The sequence below is a fragment of the Vipera berus genome (genome assembly GCF_964194415.1).
Source record: "Vipera berus genome assembly, chromosome: 3".
In the NCBI taxonomy this organism is placed as follows: domain Eukaryota; kingdom Metazoa; phylum Chordata; class Lepidosauria; order Squamata; family Viperidae; genus Vipera; species Vipera berus.
The window spans coordinates 118,538,340-118,556,879 of NC_138204.1; the positions used below are offsets into that span (position 1 = coordinate 118,538,340).

The window sequence follows — 18,540 nt, forward strand, 5'->3', positions numbered from 1 at the left end:
CTTTCAGTGAACAGACTAGCAGATACCCACTGTATGCAGAAGTTCCTTTTTTCATTCTCAAGGTCTCTGGAGTAAATAATGTGGAAGCCTTTTCAGCTTTCTAAGGACATATAACTAAGGCAGAATACCAACAAATAGCCTGAATTTGCAAATATGAGTTCGGGAAACCTAAGGCTCCGAATGAACTAAGACTTGCAACAACTGTCAAATATATTTTTTAAGTTTCTTTCAACGTATAAAAAATAAGAAAAAAGTCAAGGAAACAATTGGTCCACTAATGAGAGAAGATGCAATGAAGTAACGGGCAGTAGACAGAAAGCAGAACTACTTAATTCATTTTTTTGCATCTGTCTTCAAAAAGACAATACAGCCCAACCTACAAAAAACATAACCCTAAAACAGTGGTTCCCAAACTTTTCTATACCCAGCACCCCTAGAACACTTATGATATATTCTCACACCCCTTAAAAAAGTTCAAAACAAATTATGCAACAAATTATGCATACGCGCTATAATTTTGAAAACCCAAGTTTTCGCACCCCCTGCAATATCATCTCACACCCCTGGTTGGGAACCCTTGCCCTAAAAGACAGACTAGAAACACGCAACAATAGTGTTGGTATTCCCCCCCCCCCCCGCAGCAAAGCTTTTGCTTTCCGTGCGCAATTACGCATCGAGCAGGGCTGTCTCAGAGAGGGAAGTTGCCAGACTTTGAAGGACGGGTGTTGTGCGAAGCGGGGAGTTTGGTTTCGGGACTGGGGAGCAAATTAAACCAGGTGGTTTGGGGGAAGGCTCTTTCAATCCACGCCACTCTTTTGAGAGTTGCCAGGGTGCCGTGGCTGCACCCGTGCCACTTTTCTGTTTCACGGGAGGATTGGTCAGGAGAGGAACTTTTCTATCTCCCGTCCCCCATCTTTTGTTGCTGCTGCTGGGGATGTCCAGATTAGGACATGAATTGCAGACCATATTCAGTGGTTGTGATGCACCTCCCACTCCTTTTCCTCTTACTTACCTAGTTAAGAGGGGTGCATAGTTCCTTCACTGCAGACAACTTGCCTGTGTACATTTGCCGGCTGGGTCTTTTGGCGCGCTCAGCAGCAATTCCTATTGGCTTTCAAAAGCCAATAGAGGGAGTAGCACAGCTTGTGCAAAAGCTTTTTTTTTGTGCAAAAAAAAAAGGTGCCGGAACGCCGTTCTGAGCGTTCTATGAGAAAAAAAGCCCTGGTTCTGAGATAACATCTGCCAGCTCCTTCAGAACTCTGGGATATAGTCCATCAGATCCTGGTGATATGAACTTGTCTAGAGCAGACTAAGAGACAGTGATTGGCCCCAAATCACTCAATCAGCTTTCATGCTGTCATGGATGCGCCCCGAAGCAGGTTTGGATGACAAGAAAGAGCCTGCTTCAGGAAGTTGGGAGTGCTGGGGGGGTGACTTGAGAGCTGGGGTGGGGGTGGGGGGGAGCAGGAAGTGTAGGAGACATCAGAAATTTCAGAAGGGCCGGAGGAGCGTTTGGATGACCAGCCTCAGCCAAGAGGCTCGGAAGCAAGCCAGAAGCAGAGGGTGGGGAAGGGGTGCAGCTACAACCAATGAGTGGAAATGAGGAACTGCCTTTTCTTCCAACAGATCCTAGGGTGTACAGGACTGTGAGGATACAGGTGTATTGCCTATAGTATTTAGTACTAAATCTGTATTAATTTTGCATTGCTTGGCTATTTTTAAAACATTTGATAAATTTCTTAAGCAATTAGTAAGAGATAGAATCCAGATGCCCTTTTATTTCAGTGAGCAAGTATATGTATTAACCTGTTTATAAATGACATGCTTATCTTTCTTAAATTAAGAGCACAAACGAAGATTATAGCAAATGGAGGCAAATCCAATTCCAAGACATTCAGTCAGTGAAGGAATTAAAGAAAATACCAGGGCAGAGATATCTGAAAACCAAATGCTAAAATTCCTATCAGAAACAGCTTCACTTTGTCTTTTGCATTTCTTTTACAAGAAGGGGAGCATCCTTTCACAGAATATATCTTGGTTGTTTAAATTAGAAAAACTGCACTGAATAGGAAAGAATTGTTTCTTTTAATTCATTACAACAGCTCTCATCTGAACTACTTTCATATAATTTGGCTAACTTACGTGAAATGAAAATATCAATAAATCTCGTAACAGACTTCCTATACCACATATTTTATTTCTTAAAACATAGCTACATTACTGTGTATTTGGGGCCATTTTGGATGGGGGCCTTGCTACTGCCATACACTTTTCAGCTTCAATATAGAATCAAACCCATATTAACCTTACCAGAGGCCTAGACTTGCCTAGTGTATAAGTATGGAAAAATATATCGAAGAAAAGGAGCTAAAGAAGCGAATGGAGAGTCAGGTAAACAATATATTATCCTCACTTGTTTTCTACTGCAAATTATACCCACTGCAAAATATATAATATATATTGTACAGTAAATTAAACAGCTTGCTAGTGCTGAGTAAAAATGAACAAACAGCCTCTCTCGGAATGCTTAAACACAAATATATATCTATGCTCTGCAGATTACGTACTTGGTTGCTGATTATACAATCAAACAATTTCAGTCTGAATTGCAAATTTATAAATTCAAAATGCAAGTTTCACTGGATGCAATAAGTGTTCATTTCACGTGAGTTCACTAAAATATGTTCATTTCACATGACTTCACTAAAAATAATTCTGAAGACATTTTTGGATATCCTTTCTTAAAGAATTTAAATTCTTAATTCTGAAATTCTTAACATCAGTAAATGTTTCCCAGATTTTTATGTCCATGTTCTGATTCATTGAAACTCTGCAAGCCTCTTTTGATTTAAGATTTTATTTGTAAGTTAGAAAAATAATAAAAGATTTAAAGCAGGCTTTGATTTTTAACTTCCATGCTTTTCTATGATGCCCCCAGTGCTATTATTTCCTAGTTTCTACATGATTATATTTCTCAACTGATGTTAAACAGGAAACCCCCATTCAATTATCATTCCCCCCCTTTTGAAGTCATCATTATATTCATTTCCAGGGAAAAACAGTGTGGTTATACTTCATATGAACTCCGCCTGGAATCAGCAAAATTCATCCTTCCGCTCCTAAGGAAAAGATAACATGATAAGCAAAACCCAAAAGAACAAGTCTCAGCCTGCAAGGCTAGCTTACATGTAGCTCTCTAATCATGTAGCTATTAATAGAAAAAATGGGACTCACCAAGATTTATTTGAAAGTGTAGCTTTCAGCACCTCCACGGCCAAACCCTTAAAAAAAAAACCTAATGTCAGCATTACAGATTTTAATGGCACCTCTCCATCTCTGTCTAAGACAAGTGCTTCTCTTCCACTTTGAGATAAGATACTGGAAGAGCTATGGTTCCTGTACTACCCAATGAACCAACCCTGGGGGTGCGAGATAATATTCCAGGGGGTGCAAAAACTTGGGTTTTCAAAATTATAGTGTATATGCGTAATTCACTGCCATTATTTCGAACTTTTGTAATATATCAGAAGCGTTCTAGTGGTGCAGGATATAGAAAAGGTTGGGAACCACTGTTCTATACCTTCCAGATATAGAGAAAAATATTTTCCTGTTTTGGGTAGAGTCAGCTATAACTTCTGTAGTGAGGATGTAAGAGTGTATTTAAATGGACTGAAACGTCCTGTTACAGACTGCTACATTTGTAGTTTGGCAGCAAGAACGTAACAATAGCTTGAATAAATGCAAGACTTCTGTGACATTGTCTTGGTGAACATGCACTAAATAGAATCTGCCACCTCACAGTGGAAAAATTCTACTTTGCAGGAACTTGCCATGCCTTTTGTAAAATTTCCTATTAGAAATATATAGGAATATCAAAACAAGTTTTTTATTTGGAAAGGTTAATCCTAATCTCTAAAATGAACAGAATACATCAGTGTTGCTAATATTTGTCTCTTTTTCTAGAACTTCAGCCAAGTCGTTGAGAAAAATATGTATAGTAAAGCAAAATTTCCAGCTTCATACCAAACCGCAATTCACATCATAACTGAACAGGAAAATAAGGGGGGAAAATACTGCGCCATATAGGATTTGGTAGTGTTCCATCTTTTTTTTTAAATCCCATTTATATCCCGCCCTTCTCCGAAGACTCAGGGCGGCTTACAATTTAAGCACAAACCAATGTGCTTAGCAATAGCCTTCATTCTATGTATATGCCTGCTTATTAGGGCTTTCGCCCCCCCCCCCAAGCAGCATTATTACAAAGTCAGCTTATTGCCCCCAACAATCTGGGTCCTCATTTTACCTACCTCGGAAGGATGGAAGGCTGAGTCAACCTTGAGCCTGGTGGGATGCGAACCTGCACTAATTGCAGGCAGCTGGTGTTACTTAAGGAGGCATTAGCCCACTGCTCCACCAAGGTCCTCTTCAAGGTCATTAAGATGGTTCCAACTTCTAAGAAGAAAAACTGACATACAGTTGCAAGAAAAAGTATGTGAACCCTTTGAGATTACGTGGAGTTTTGCATGAATTGGCCATAAAATGCGCTCTAAATGTCATGTAAGTCACAACAATAGAAAAACACAGACTGCTTAAAATAATACTACACAAACATTAGCTGTTGTCATGTTTTAATTGAACATAAGATGGAAACATTCACAGTGCAGGGTGGAAAAACTATGTGAACCCCTAGCCTAATGACTTCTCCAAGAGCTAATTGGAGCCAGGAGTGAGCCAACCTTGACTCTAATCAGTGTGATGATATTGGATGTGTTGCTGACAGCTGTCCTGCCCTTTAAAAACACACATCTATTTTGGGTTTACTGGTCTCAAGAAGCACTGTCTGATGTGAACCATGCCTCACAGAAAAGAGCTCTCAGAAGACCTACGATCAAGAATTGTTGACTTGCATGAAGCTGGAAAGGGTTACAAAAGTATCTCCAAAAACCTTGATGTTCATGTGTCCATGGTAAGACAGACTGTCTACAAAGACTCTCCCTAGGCGTGGTCGTCCTGTAAAAATGACTGCAAGAGCACAGCGCATAATGCTTAATGAGGTAAAGAAGAATCCTAGAGTGTCAGCTAAAGACCTACAGAAATCTCTGGCACATGCTAACATTTTTGTTGACACATCTACAATAAGGAAAACATTAAACAAGAATGGAGTACATGGGAGGACACCACGGAGGAAGCCATTGCTGTCCAAAAAAAATATTGCAGCACGTTTGAAGTTTGCAAAAGAGCACCTGGATGTTCCATAGCACTACTGGCAAAATATACTGTGGACAGATGAAACCAAAATTGAGTTGTTTGGGAAAAACACACAACACTATGTGTGGAGAAAAAAAGGCACAGCACACCAACATCAAAACCTTATCCCCACTGTAAAACAGGGCGGAGGGAGCATCATGGTTTGGGGCTGCTTTGCTGCCTCAGGGCCTGGACGGATTGTTGTCATTGATGGGTAAATGAACTCCAGTTTATCAAGACATTTTGCAGGAAAACGTACGACCATCTGTCCGCCAACTGAAGCTCCGCAGAGGATGGGTGATGCAACAGGACAATGACCCAAAGCATACAAGTAATTCAAAAAAACAATGGCTTCAACAGAACAGAATACGCCTTCTGGAGTGGCCCAGTTAGAGTCCTGACCTCAACCCGATTGAAATGCTGTGGAACGACCTTAAGAAAGCGATTCACACCAGACATCCCAAGAATATTGCTACACTGAAACAGTTTTGTGAATAGGAGTGGTCCAAAATTACTCCAGATCGTTGTGCAGGTCTGATCTGCAACTACAGGAAACGTTTGGTTGAGGTTATTGCTGCCAAAGGAGGGTCAACCAGTTATTAAGTCCAAAGGTTCACATACTTTTTCCACCCTGCACTGTGAAGTTTTCCATCTTATGTTCAATTAAAACATGACAACAGCTAATGTTTGTGTAGTATTATTTTAAGCAGACTGTGTTTTTCTATTGTTGTGACTTACATGACGTCTAGAGCGCATTTTATGGCCAATTCATGCAAAACTCCACGTAATCCCAAAGGGTTCACATACTTTTTCTTGCAACTGTACCAGATCTTTCTCCCTTCCAGCTAATCTCTCTTGATTTTTCATCTCTTGAAATCTCTTAAAAAGCCTTAAAATCTCACAAACGTAATTGAGCAAAGGGTGTGAAATGCAAAAGATTTACAGATTTTTCCCAGACTTCAGTTATGCTACTGGCCCAGTGGAAATTTAGAACAGCTACTGGCCTGCTTTAATTAATTCTTTGCCATATGTTAGAATAAAAAAAAATAAGAAGTCAAAAAATAGTGACCATGAAAACTGCCAGACAGGGCTTTTGAACTGCTAGAAAGCTGGAGCATTTTGCAACAGAACATGGAACTGCCCAGTATTTAGTAACCAGCTTTTACATAAAATGTTTTGTTTTATTTATGCTATTTTTATTTATTAGGATTTATTTATGCTAATTTTTAAGTAGCAGAAGTATTCCATTTATCCAAGATTTCTACATGCTTTCAACCCAAACACAGTACATAGAATTTGGAATGAATAATTAATCTCAGATATATTACAATAGCAATGTTTCAAATGTTATGGCTGAATTCTCAATTCAAAATTTGTTTAGAAAAACACTATGTCAGGAAAGATTCCTTACAAAAGATATGTAGAAATGCATCTGAAATAATATACACATTGTTGAGCAGACCTTAAGAAATCATTGAAAGCAAATGAGTCAAATGTACTATTATAAACTCATATTCAAGAAAAAATGAGTGAAATTCTACTTGGCTGGCCTGCTGATCCTTATTTCAGATGAGGCAGACCAACAGTGTGACATTAGAGTGATGCCAGATAGAAATGCTATTTATGTATTAACATTTATTTATTTATTAAATTTATATGTTGCCCATCTCGCTATCACATGACTCTGGGTGGCTACCGATAATAGGCCTATTTGGGGATATGTGTGTGTGTATTTGTGTTTATGTATAGTTTCTAATTATGTGTGTGTGTGTGTGTGTGTGTGTGTGTGTGTGTGTACGTAGGTAGTTTATACAATAAGATCCTCTTGCTGGCTCCTACCTTTGGGTCCAAACAGTGCAGCATAGCAGGGGTAGTTGCAATAAGGTTTCCCATCATGCTGAGAAAACAAGAAAAACATCTCATAGGCAACATAAACAAAATGATATATGATGTAGTCTATTCAAATTTTTGTTGTATTACCTTTTCCTTCTGAGGACGGAGGCAGACACAAAGTCTTGTAGATGCCAGTTGATTCCTCCCCAAAGTTAACCAGGCAGGTAATTTTGCAGCAAAAACAGTCTAACTTTAAGAGCTATAGGCCTGGATTTTGTCCCCATAGTTCCCTCTCATTTGAACAGCCATCTCAAGTATACTCTCTCTTGTCCAGTTTTTCTGCACAGATTTTTTCCCTCCGAGCATCATTGGAGAACATGGCCATTTACAAAAGAACATGTTCCCAAAGGTGGCATAGGAAAAGTTTGTGCAGAATTTTTTTTGTCCCTTATATGAGTAAATGTCGGGTCTGATAGCTAGAGATAAAAGCAGGTAAACACTGGACGCCAACCAGTATGGTGCTCTGAACTAGCAGCACATATCTTTGTTCTGCTAGATCAGGGCTTTTCAACCTTTTCACCCATTGTACCACTTTTAGGATCTGGCAACATCCGAGTACCACCAGTCGCCTAGCAAGCTGTCAAAAACTTGGTGACCAAAAAGAAAAAAGTGATGAAGTACAGGTAGTCCTTGACTTACAACAGTTCGCTTAGAGACTGTTCGAAGTTACAATGGCACTGAAAAAAGTGGCCCTCAAGGCACAGCCGAGCAAGACACCTGCCGGCCTGCCCGGTGGTGCTCTTCCTCCTGTCCGAGGTTTTCATTGTTGTGAGCATTTCTGTTGAGGATTGGCAGTGGGGGTGGGGTGGGGTGAGTTTGGTTTTTATTCCCCCCATCTGTTGGGTGGTTGCAGGAGGTTTTGGTTACTTCACGTGACCCTGGGACACTGTGACCATCATAAATATGAATCAGTTGCCAAGCATCTGAATGTAAATCACAAGACCCTGGGGATGCTGCAACATTGCAGCTGATCGGCGCTTCTTCTAGGCTCAGCAGAAGTGCCAGGATGAGCGCCAGGCTCCAGCTGGAGCCTGGCGCTGATCCTGGTGCTTCCGCTGAGCTCTGACAGCCCTGAAGAAGCGCTGATCCTGGGGCTTCCACTGAGCCCTGACAGCCCTGCAGCTCCAACCATCTCTCGCTCAGGCTTGTGCACTGCTGCCACCAGTTCAGCTCATTCCCCTCCACTGCTACCAATTTTCTAGGATGGTCGTGTACTACTGCCAGGTGCCAATGTACCACACGTGGTACCCGTACCATTGGTTGAAAAGCCATGTGCTAGATAATGGCTGGTTTGATACCTACAGAGCATGTCTCTGTAGCTACTTCACTCCTGGATTAGAAAAGGTTTGGCATGGAATCACCCTGAAACTTCTTGGATGGCATTCCTTGGCTCTGTGTGTGTGTGTGTGTGTGTGTGTGTGTGTGTAAATATTCAGCAAATTGTTTATCCCTGGTAAGTTTGCCAAAGAAGAGGATTGACACCAGGTCCGCCCAGTCGTTGCCTTCAAAGATGTTTCTGTTTTAACTTCATGTTTTGCAGTGGTTTTTCTTTTCTTTTTACTTTTTGCATGTTAATTGCTGGCTGTGTGCTGGAATTTACGGTAGATATCTTCCCTTCTAATGGACTCTTGATTTAATAACAGCAGAGGAGTGTCTTAAAACAATTAATCATTCTGTATGGAAAAGACATGGCAATAAGGGTGTTTTTTTTTAGATTATTGAGAAAATGAGCTACTGATTTAATTATACTGAACTTCTACCAAAAAGACAAAATATATTGTCAACTTGAAAAGACTTTATATCTTTAGTCTATTTTTTCTGCACTCTGCATATATTTCTCGGCTTTCTATAAGTTTAGAAACCTCTTTTTTCCCCCTCTACTCTGTGAGTTTGTATATCAACACTATTTCTACTGCCAGCTGCTTAGTTTTGCTTTTGGAACTTATCTGACCTTGAAAAGAGAATAGTGTATTCTTGCCTGCTGCCAGCAACTGGCTGTATGAGAGGGAGGATACTGGCAAAAATGCCTCCTAAGAAGGAACTGAAGGAATTAAGACGTGGTTTGGACAAACCCAGCACCAAATTTCTTTTGAAAGTATTTGAGAAAAAGTTTTCTATGCTACACAACACAATAAAAGAGATGAATGAAAAATCTGATAAAAAAATCTGAATTATTAGTATCACAGCTAAAGCAAACTAAATAGTGTTAAAATATACAGATTAGATTGGATGAGACAGAAAAGGTTAGGCCTTCTTAACCACCATTTACTGTTACTGGATTTGAAACAGAAGGAAGTTTTTCTGCATCACAGGGGACTCTCTGTACAAATTCGTAACTTAAGTGATATAATTCTAACAGAAATGATTAAATGGTTTAATGATGAGAAAGCATCATTAAAGTAAAGAAGTAAAGAAATAGACAAGATTTAAAAAATAAACTCAGTATATGCAGCCAGAAGACAACTGCCAAGAGATGTTATGATCCAATTTATAATAAAATCTATTAAACAGTAAGTAATTCAGAAACATTATCATCAGAGATTCAATATTTCTGGAAAAGAGGAGCAAATATTCAGAGAAATTCCAATATTAAGGAAACAAAGAATATTTTTTCCTGACAGATCTCCTGAAACAAATTTGCTGGGATAAGCTGGAAGAGGTTATTTTTATCTTTAGAAATCAGTGATATAGACTAAATTCAGCCCTTAAGGCACAAGAGTTTTGGGGAAAACATGGATCGATGTTATTTTTCAAAAGATAAAGATCATAAAGAAAAAGATAAAAAGAGGCTTGACACTTATCAAGGACAGGCTGTGGAGATGGGAGCCTCAGTTGGAATCCCTGGAACTTCCTCTTCATAACAGATGGATTGCAAGATTTTTGACATGGATCGTTAATGGGGCAAATTCACACAAAGGAGAAAAATGTTATTTCATTATTTGAAAAAAAGTGAACCATGATATGTTTGCAGGAAACTCACATTAAAGTATTTAACAAATAATGCCTTGGGTCTGGAATTTATTTCTGCTGATTCAAAGGGAAAAAAAATAATGGGGTAGTTTTGTATATAAAACCCAACTACATCCACATTTATTGTTTGCTGACAATCAAGGCAAGTATGTAATTGTGCAAACTGAATAACAAGGCATAAAACCCATTGTAGTGGGATTATACAACCCACACCAAGAAAAAGCTAAGTTTTTTTAAACATCTGTCTGAACACTTAACTCTCTTATTGGTGTGTAATTGAAAACTACATGTTGAATATTAAATTTAATTGACCACTTTTTCCTCCTTTTTTGTACACTTTTTCCCCCCTTTTTGGTGGTTAGGGTTGAATGTATGTTTTTGTTTCATTTCGTTTGTTTTATTATCCTTTATTTTATTCTCTATAAATAAAACAATAAACTTATTTAAAAAAGCAGGTAGACATTGAAAAGAACAATTACTAAAAAGAATGAAGCTATGAGACAGGACAAAACTGTTCTTCAAGCCATCGCCAAGAACACGCATCTCTTCATGTAGTCCACTTACCTCTGCATGGCCACCTGGACTTAAAGTCTTCTTGCATTTTTCACACTTCAAACATGGCCGGTGCCAATCTTTCCCAAGGGAGGTGACTTTTTCAGCTATTATAATATAGACATAAATAAAAAATGTTTTTGTGAGATAGATGGCCCTATAAATTTGAGGGAGGGGGAGGGAGAGGGGGGATAGATAGGGGTAGACAGATAAAAAAAAAAGTATGGAAAACTAGGGCCATAAAGGGGAACATTTAGGCTGAATAAAAGTGCTCCACCACTTCCCAACAACTATTCCTCAGGCAGAGAGCCTTTCCCAACTTTCCCAATAAATTCCTTTTTCATAGGAGAACCTGGGGATAGACATGGGGACCAATGGCATGAAAGAATGTGTTCTCCCGCTAAGCCACAGCTTTTGGATAATTCTTCTTGGCCCATGTAAACACTGTTAAGTTTGCTATGGCTACTTGTTCAAACACACAATAGGTCTGCTTTTGAGCTGTTGCCTTCAGCCATTTATTTATTTTATTTATTTTTTATTTATTTTAATTCCATTTATACCCCGCCCTTCTCCGAAGACTCAGGGCGGCTTACAAGCTTAGCAGTAGCCTTCATTCTATGTATATGCCTGCTTATTAGGGCTTTCACACACACCCCAAGCGGCATTATTACAAAGTCAGCTTAATTGCCCCCAACAATCTGGGTCCTCATTTTACCTACCTCGGAAGGATGGAAGGCTGAGTCAACCTTGAGCCTGGTGGGACTCGAACCTGCACTAATTGCAGGCAGCTGGTGTTACTTAAGGAGGCATTAGCCCACTGCTCATTTCAGTTTCCTCCTTCCCCACTCCACAATACTGCTTTATTACCAGGCAGTTAGGCAGTATGTGAGTGCATAGTCACCACCCACTCTGCAGAAAGAAAATTTTAAAAAATCCCCAAATCATCTTCTATTTCTGTAAATAAAAAACAAGTTATTTAGTTGCTACCAAGATGACTGAATATGTCCTGAAAGGTGAAGCATACTGAGTGGGAGTCGTCTGGGAAGAAAATGAGTTAATAATAATAATAATAATCAAAACTCTGCTGGATGTTACATAGTGAGCAGGTAAAGGGAAAAAAAGTTATAGTTGGTGCTAGTTGGGAAACAAAACATAGTAGTTGGGACTACTATGGAGAAGATGAATTTGAAGTAAGGCCTATAATCATGGAAGGACCATGCTCCAGAAAGGAAAAGCATTTTGAGATGTCTTGACCTGTAGAACACTATTTGGAGGAGGAAAAAAAATATGACATGAAAAAAGGGAGCAAGGAGAGAGAACAGATCAGTATCGGGTTATTTTCCAGAAGAAGTGGCATGTATCAATTTATTCATTTAGTGTGAAAGAGAATTCTGAAAGTGCTTAAACCATCCATGTAGAAGAAACTTTGGTTAGACTCTTTGAACAGCACTATTACAGTATCAATAGGTTTTACGTATTAGAAGTATTTCTATAACATTGTTCATTACAGAAAACATCTGAACCCTAACCCTAACCCTGTGCTTTAAACAGAAATATTCTATTTAAGCCTTTTAAAAATCTATGGATAATTCAGTTCTTCTTTTATGGCAGTCACACCATAACAGTTGCCATAGAGAAAATTGCTGGGTAAGGCAATAAAGATGATTAAGCAGCTGTTTGTCGCAACTCTCTCCCAGTAACAAAAACAAAACAAAAAATAAAACAAAACTTAAAGATTTTTTTAAAAAATAATAAGTACCCCAAAATTATTGCAGGAAAAGCCCTGCTGGCATCTTGTATTTTGAGAAAAAGGGGGGGAGAAAGAGAGTGATACTGGTTTTGGGATTTTGAATGATTTAAGGATCATTTGAAGGATGGGGAAATGTCTCCTTTGGCTTTTCTGCAGATGCCTCAGGATTGCAACCATTTTCTAAGATTCAGATTTTCTCCTCATTGTTTGATTATTAAGATAATTTTATTTCTAAAGTAGAAGTACCATTGTGTGGACTAGACAGTTAACCTACTGAGGATGGAAGATTCTGAAAGCTGCCAAAGCACTGTTTATCTATTCCAAACTAGTTTAAAAGATGAAGAACAACCTTGCTCTGAACAGTGAGAACGGCATTTATTTATATGTATTCACAGAGTTCTTACCTTAAAATATGCTTTCATGTGTGTCTGAACTAGCATGAAGGGTTGTTTGATAGTTACATTCATTTTCATAAATATTTAGAATGCCGGTATTGAGAACTGATCAAAGCACTGGAAGAAATCTCCAGCTTCCTGCCCAAAGCAAGAGACCTTATTCCATCCTGGACAAATGGCTGCCCAAATATTTTCTTGATCAGGGATCCCCAACTCCCGGGCTGTGGATCGCTACAGAGACGTGGCCCATTGGGAACCGGGCTGCCAAAGCAGCAGGGGAGCATGCAAAGCTTCATTTGCGCATGCACAGGATTTGGGTTGAATACGTGAAATCATTCTCTCCTGCTGCTGTCAAAGCCACTGCCACCACTGGTCTGTGGAATCAAAAAAGTTTGGGACCCCTGTTGTTGAAGACTTCCAGCAATGGAGCATCCACAACTCCAGGAAATAAGCTCTTTCATAGAGTAATTGTTCTTACTGTCAGGAAATTTCTCCTTAGTTCTATGTACATAGCAGGCAGCTTAACATGGTAACAGGAGCTCAGTTCTGCAGAATACTTATGGTTATTGAAGACCATTACGGTACACTAGCACACAGGTCTGCAACTTGCATGCGGCTCTTTCAGCCGTCTCCTGCGGCTCCCAGTCCTCTGCCATGTGCAGTCCAAAAAAAAAAAAAGTGGGACTAAAAAAGTTCAACCAATCAATTCAAATATGCAGGGTAGGTGCATATCTCGCCTTGGCTCCACTCTTCAGTCAAACCCTGTTCTGCACATGTGCGCATGTACGCGCATGAGCACACATTTTTTGCGGCTCCCAGTTTTTCCTTTTGTGAGGGAACCGGTTCTGAGTGGCTCTTTCACAGTTTCAGGTTCCTGACCCCTGCACTAGCACAACCATTTGATGATCCAAATAACAGTAATAAATGCATAGCCTTGAATGTCTGGAGAAAGAATTGGATTGTTTGTATGATTCTTTTCTTTACATATGGGTATTCCTTAATTTTACCATTCTGCAGTTCAGTTTAAATTTTCTTACAAAGATTAAACAAAACACTTAACAATAAAAAAAGTCCAGTTTTTTCCATTGTGACAAGGGTGGTCTTCAGGACTTTCTATGCCTAGGGTTTTTAAAGAAAATAATTAAATAGTATGGAATGGACTAAGTCAGCTCAGGAAGGCACTACAGCCATTATTGATGGCTTATAGTCTCCAAGGAGAATTACCCATTCTATGTTTGCTGTTAACTTCATTTGGAAAGCCTTTGGGTTAATTTTAATCATTCTGTTTAATTTTATTTTCTTCAGTTGCATGTATTCCTCCTACTTAATTATTTTTACATAATATTTTTAAAACAAGAATTGCATTGCTGGATGTTTACTTAAGGTGTAAAGCAGATAAACATAACACATAATAAGAGGTTGAAATCAAAACCTCTTGTGGACAAAAGGTAGCATTAGTTAACTGTTCTATGGCAGCAAATCAGTTTGAATAGCTATTACTCATTTCTGTTCAAAACGCCCCATTGTGTGCAAAGGAAAACAAACAGCAGCTTTTCTAAGTAGTGCTATGACAAGATATATATTTATTTAAAATTGTAATTTTTTATGAAAGATGTGTGCTTTGAAATATTCGCAGCTGACTCTCCTATATTCTGAAACTGTACTTGGCACTAAAGAAATACCCCACGTTCCTCATATCATATTTTGGTCACCATATCACAAAAAAAGATGTAGAGAGAGGCCTGGAGACTAACACATACAAAGAAAGGCTATGGGACTTGGGTTTGGCTAGTCTAAAGAAAAGAAGAAATATGGGAGACATGATAGCAGTGTTCCAGTATCTGAGGGGCTGCCACAGGACAGAGGGGGCCAGGTTGTTCACCAAAGCGCCAGAGGGAAGGACGAGAACCAATGGTTGGAAACTGATCAAAGAGAGAAGCAACCTGGAACTAAGGAGAAACTTCCTGACAGTGAGGACAATTAACCCAGTAGAACAGCTTACCCCCAGAAATCGTGGGCGCTCCATCACTGGAGATTTTTAAGAAGAGACTGGACACTCACCTCTCTGAGATAGTGTATCTTCTCCTGCTTGAGCAGGGGGCTGGACTAGAAGACCTCCAAGGTCCCTTCCAGCTCTATTCTATTCTATTAAATTGTACCACCAATTTGATATTGCACCATCTTCCAAGATGCATACTGTAGCTCTGAATAATGTACAGTGAAAAACATGTTGCACCAAATCCTATGATTCCCTCACATAATTTCACATCATTTGGTCACACCATACAGAAATACTGGAAAATATATTTATAAAGTGATCATCAAACATTAACCACGATCTACTTGATTTTTTACCATGATAACAGGTTTATAGCCCCAACTGGAGTTTAGATCCAATCAAAGGGCACTGTTTTCCATCCCTCAAACATGGCCTTTTCTGACTTTGGATAGAAAGTTTGCGATTCATTTTTAGAATCCCCGGGTATGGTAGGGGGTACCATATCCCAAATTCTGGGCACTTTTCATATGAATTGAGATTACAACTCTCATGATGCTCAGCCAGCAAGACAACACTGCGACTTCTTTTAGGTCCTTTAGGAGAATTTAGAAACATGCAAAGCAGTTTAAGGTAAATTGAGAGTAGCATTCTCTTACTCCAAATCTTTTTCCAACTGCCACATGCTACAATCTCTGTCCCTCCCCTTTTTTCATCCGACACACTCTTTTCTGCTTTAAGATGTGGGAAGTTTTATATCAAAATATATTTTATTCTTTATACTGTTTCCATCATTCATTAAAATATTAACATAATCTACAATGGTCCAAGAATCAGCATCTCCACTAAATAACTGACAATCAAGCTGAAACTAAATTAATCAAATAAAAATAGCAAACAGGAAATATCTTTTACCCAAACTTCCTCAAACCTCCAAATAAGTTACCCAGACCTAATCCCCATATCAAAGGATAAGGTCTGCAAACACAATTAGAGTTAATTAAATTAGGTCTCCCAGCAGAACCATCACAGACATAACATGCATACACACATACATACACACACACACACACAAGTGTCAGCCTAGAATCAGTACCTACACACCCCGGACAAGCTCCCTATTTAACTGGGTTGCTGTTCCCCCATTTCTCTGCAGCTGCTCCCAAAGGCAAGCAGTTTGCTTTTAGGAATAAACATTTCTTCTCTCCCCACAGCTGTCTGGATCTCGTTTTTATTTATTCTTGTGCAACCCCGGATGGAGTTGGAACTCCAAATTATTATTCTGACAAAGGGAAGAGACTTTTCAAAGTTCTAGAAGTGCAAACAGCTAAGCTTGTAAGCCGCCCTGAGTCTTCGGAGAAGGGCGGGATATAAATGGAATTAAAATAAATAAATAAAAATAAAATAAATTATAGAACCTAGGACTGGTATATTAAAATTGTCTAGTGCCGTGTGCAAACGCGTGAGACAATAATTCTCAAGGTACCGAGATGCACCAAAAAGTTATTCGGATCAGATTACAAGAAAAAAAAACTATAGAGAAATCGAGAAAAAAAACCACAATAGATGTGGACTTTAGCTCAAGACGGCGCCCTTTTGCTAATCGGAATTGCGGCTCCGAAGTTCTCTGTGCTGTACAGAAGATCCTGAGCTCAGGTACTACAGTCCTACTCCCAGGATCTGGGGACGCTCTTCCAGTGCTCCAGATCCCCTGTACTTGGGGATTTAGCCCTTACCAGTTTTGCCCCCCAGAATCTCTGCTCTGAATCAGCCTTGATTGCTCCGTTGCACACCCAACCCGCGCTTGCAGGGGAAGACCTCAGATTTTGGTCTCTGCAATGTATTTCAGCACTAGTTCCCATAGTAGCCTTTCTTTCCTTTCTCCATCCCGGCTGTACCTGTCGCGAAGGAAGGAAGCGACCATAGTTCTCCCTTACCGAAATAGACCTCCTTCTGACAACGAGGGCACTTGGGCATGGCGTCGCCGAAGGCGCAATCAGTCCGCACTGCAAGAGGAAGCGAGGCTTCCGGCAGAAAAGATCTCACTTTATCGCCTCCGGCCACACCCGCCCGAGCAGTGGAGCGGGAAGGCAGGACCGCGCCCTCGGAGCAGCGGCATCGGTGAATCAGTGAGTTTTAGGCGCGGTTCTGTTGGCTGGTGGCTCCTGGCGACCGCCACAATGATTAAGGCCCGGGATGGGTAGGTAACATGGTGGGGGCTGCCTTAGGAAAGGCCTTCGAAACCAGAGGGAAGGAAAGTCCTTGGAAAAGAGCAGAAGCTATCGAAGGATCATAGCTTCAATTCAGTTTGTTTGTTTGTTTGTTTGTTTATTATTTATTATTTATTTATTTATCTATCTATTTATTTATTTATTTATTTATTTATTTATTTATTTGATTGATTGATTGATTGATTGATAGATATACCGCCCTTCTCCTGAAGGACTCAGGGCGGTGTACAGGGCGATAAAAATAAGAATACATTAGTTAAATAATATTAAAACCCAAATCCATCAGGCCAGGCCGGCTTGTTCGAATAGATAAGTTTTTAGATCATGCCGGAAGGAGCGAAGGTTGTAGGTAGGAATAATTAAAAAAAAAGAATGCATTTGAAAGAGAATTAAATGGATCAAACTTTTGCTTTAGTTATGTCATAACTGTTAGCAATTTATTATTATAATTTTTCCCAATTACTGTATTTTCCATTGTTACCAAGAAGGGATCTTTCAATTAGTGCAGGTTCGCATCCCACCAGGCTCAAGGTTGACTCAGCCTTCCATCCTTCCGAGGTAGGTCAAATGAGGACCCAGATTGTTGGGGGCAATAAGCTGACTTTGTAATAATGCCGCTTGAGATGGGGCTGAAAGCCCTAATAAGCAGGTATATACATAGAATGAAGGCTATTGCTAAGCACATTGATTTGTGCTTTAAATTGTAAGCCGCCCTGAGTCTTCGGAGAAGGGCGGGATATAAATGGGATTAAAATAAAATAAAAAATAAATAAATCTTGGAAATAATCTATAGTCAAACCTCCTGCTCAGTGAAGAAATCCATTACAACACCATGGTAACAAAAAAAAACCCCTGTCTATCCTCTAGGACAGGGGTGTCAAACTGCTGGCCCGTGGGCTGGACGCATCACGCTGAAGCTGCGCCCACCCCATTGCTGGCAATGGCAACTGTCCCAATACGTTGCGCGATGTCACATGATGTCGCGGGTTTGACAAATATTTGCAGGGGAGGAGATTCCACCACCATCTGAAGTGCTGCACTGCTCTTATTGTTAGGATTTTTTCGGATGTAAAGTCAAAAATCTGTTTTCTTATCTTTTATCTAATGCTGCCTGATTGATTGTGTTGGAAGTCAGCATCCACCCACCCTCCTAGAAAAGGAAATATTTTGGGCGGATATTAAAAAGGACAGAATAGTATATTTCGCCAAAGGAGTAATGAAAAATCTTAGGCAAAGACAGCTCCAAGTCTCCCTCCCACAAGCAGAAACCAAACAGGCCAGCTTTTTGAAATGCAGATTTGATAATCCTTTCAGACAGATTGGCACCAGGAAGCTTAGAGCTGATGAGATTAGAAAGATCCCTAGAACCACAACCCCTCACCCAAAAAATGCAACACAGGACATAGCCACAGCCCCAGGAAAGCAGAATATGACCTTTAGGACATAATAGGATTAACCCATCACCATCAGAATACCAAAAAGTACACAGTCAAAAGCTCAGGTCAG

General features: G+C 39.7%; 1 protein-coding gene across 1 annotated transcript; it reads right to left on the reverse strand.

The window, feature by feature from the left end:
• Nucleotides 1-1,741: 1,741 nt before the first annotated feature.
• Nucleotides 1,742-16,822, reverse strand: CRIP1 (cysteine rich protein 1). The gene is made up of 5 exons (XM_081324641.1): nt 16,741-16,822; nt 10,675-10,769; nt 7,087-7,144; nt 3,235-3,281; nt 1,742-3,119 (listed from the first exon to the last, which is right to left on the reverse strand). Exons 1-4 carry the CDS (start codon nt 16,778-16,780, stop codon nt 3,241-3,243), a joined length of 234 nt encoding a protein of 77 aa, XP_081180767.1. The 5' UTR covers nt 16,781-16,822; the 3' UTR covers nt 1,742-3,119; nt 3,235-3,240.
• Nucleotides 16,823-18,540: the final 1,718 nt, after the last annotated feature.

Coding starts and splice junctions, on each gene's coding strand:
- CRIP1 (XM_081324641.1), bottom strand. CDS start 16,780: ATGCCCAAGTGCCCTCGTTGTCAGAAGGAGGTCTATTTCG. Junction 10,770..16,740: donor TCAGAAGGAGGTCTATTTCG/GTAAGGGAGAAC, acceptor ATATTATAATAG/CTGAAAAAGTCACCTCCCTT. Junction 7,145..10,674: donor GTCCAGGTGGCCATGCAGAG/GTAAGTGGACTA, acceptor TTGTTTTCTCAG/CATGATGGGAAACCTTATTG.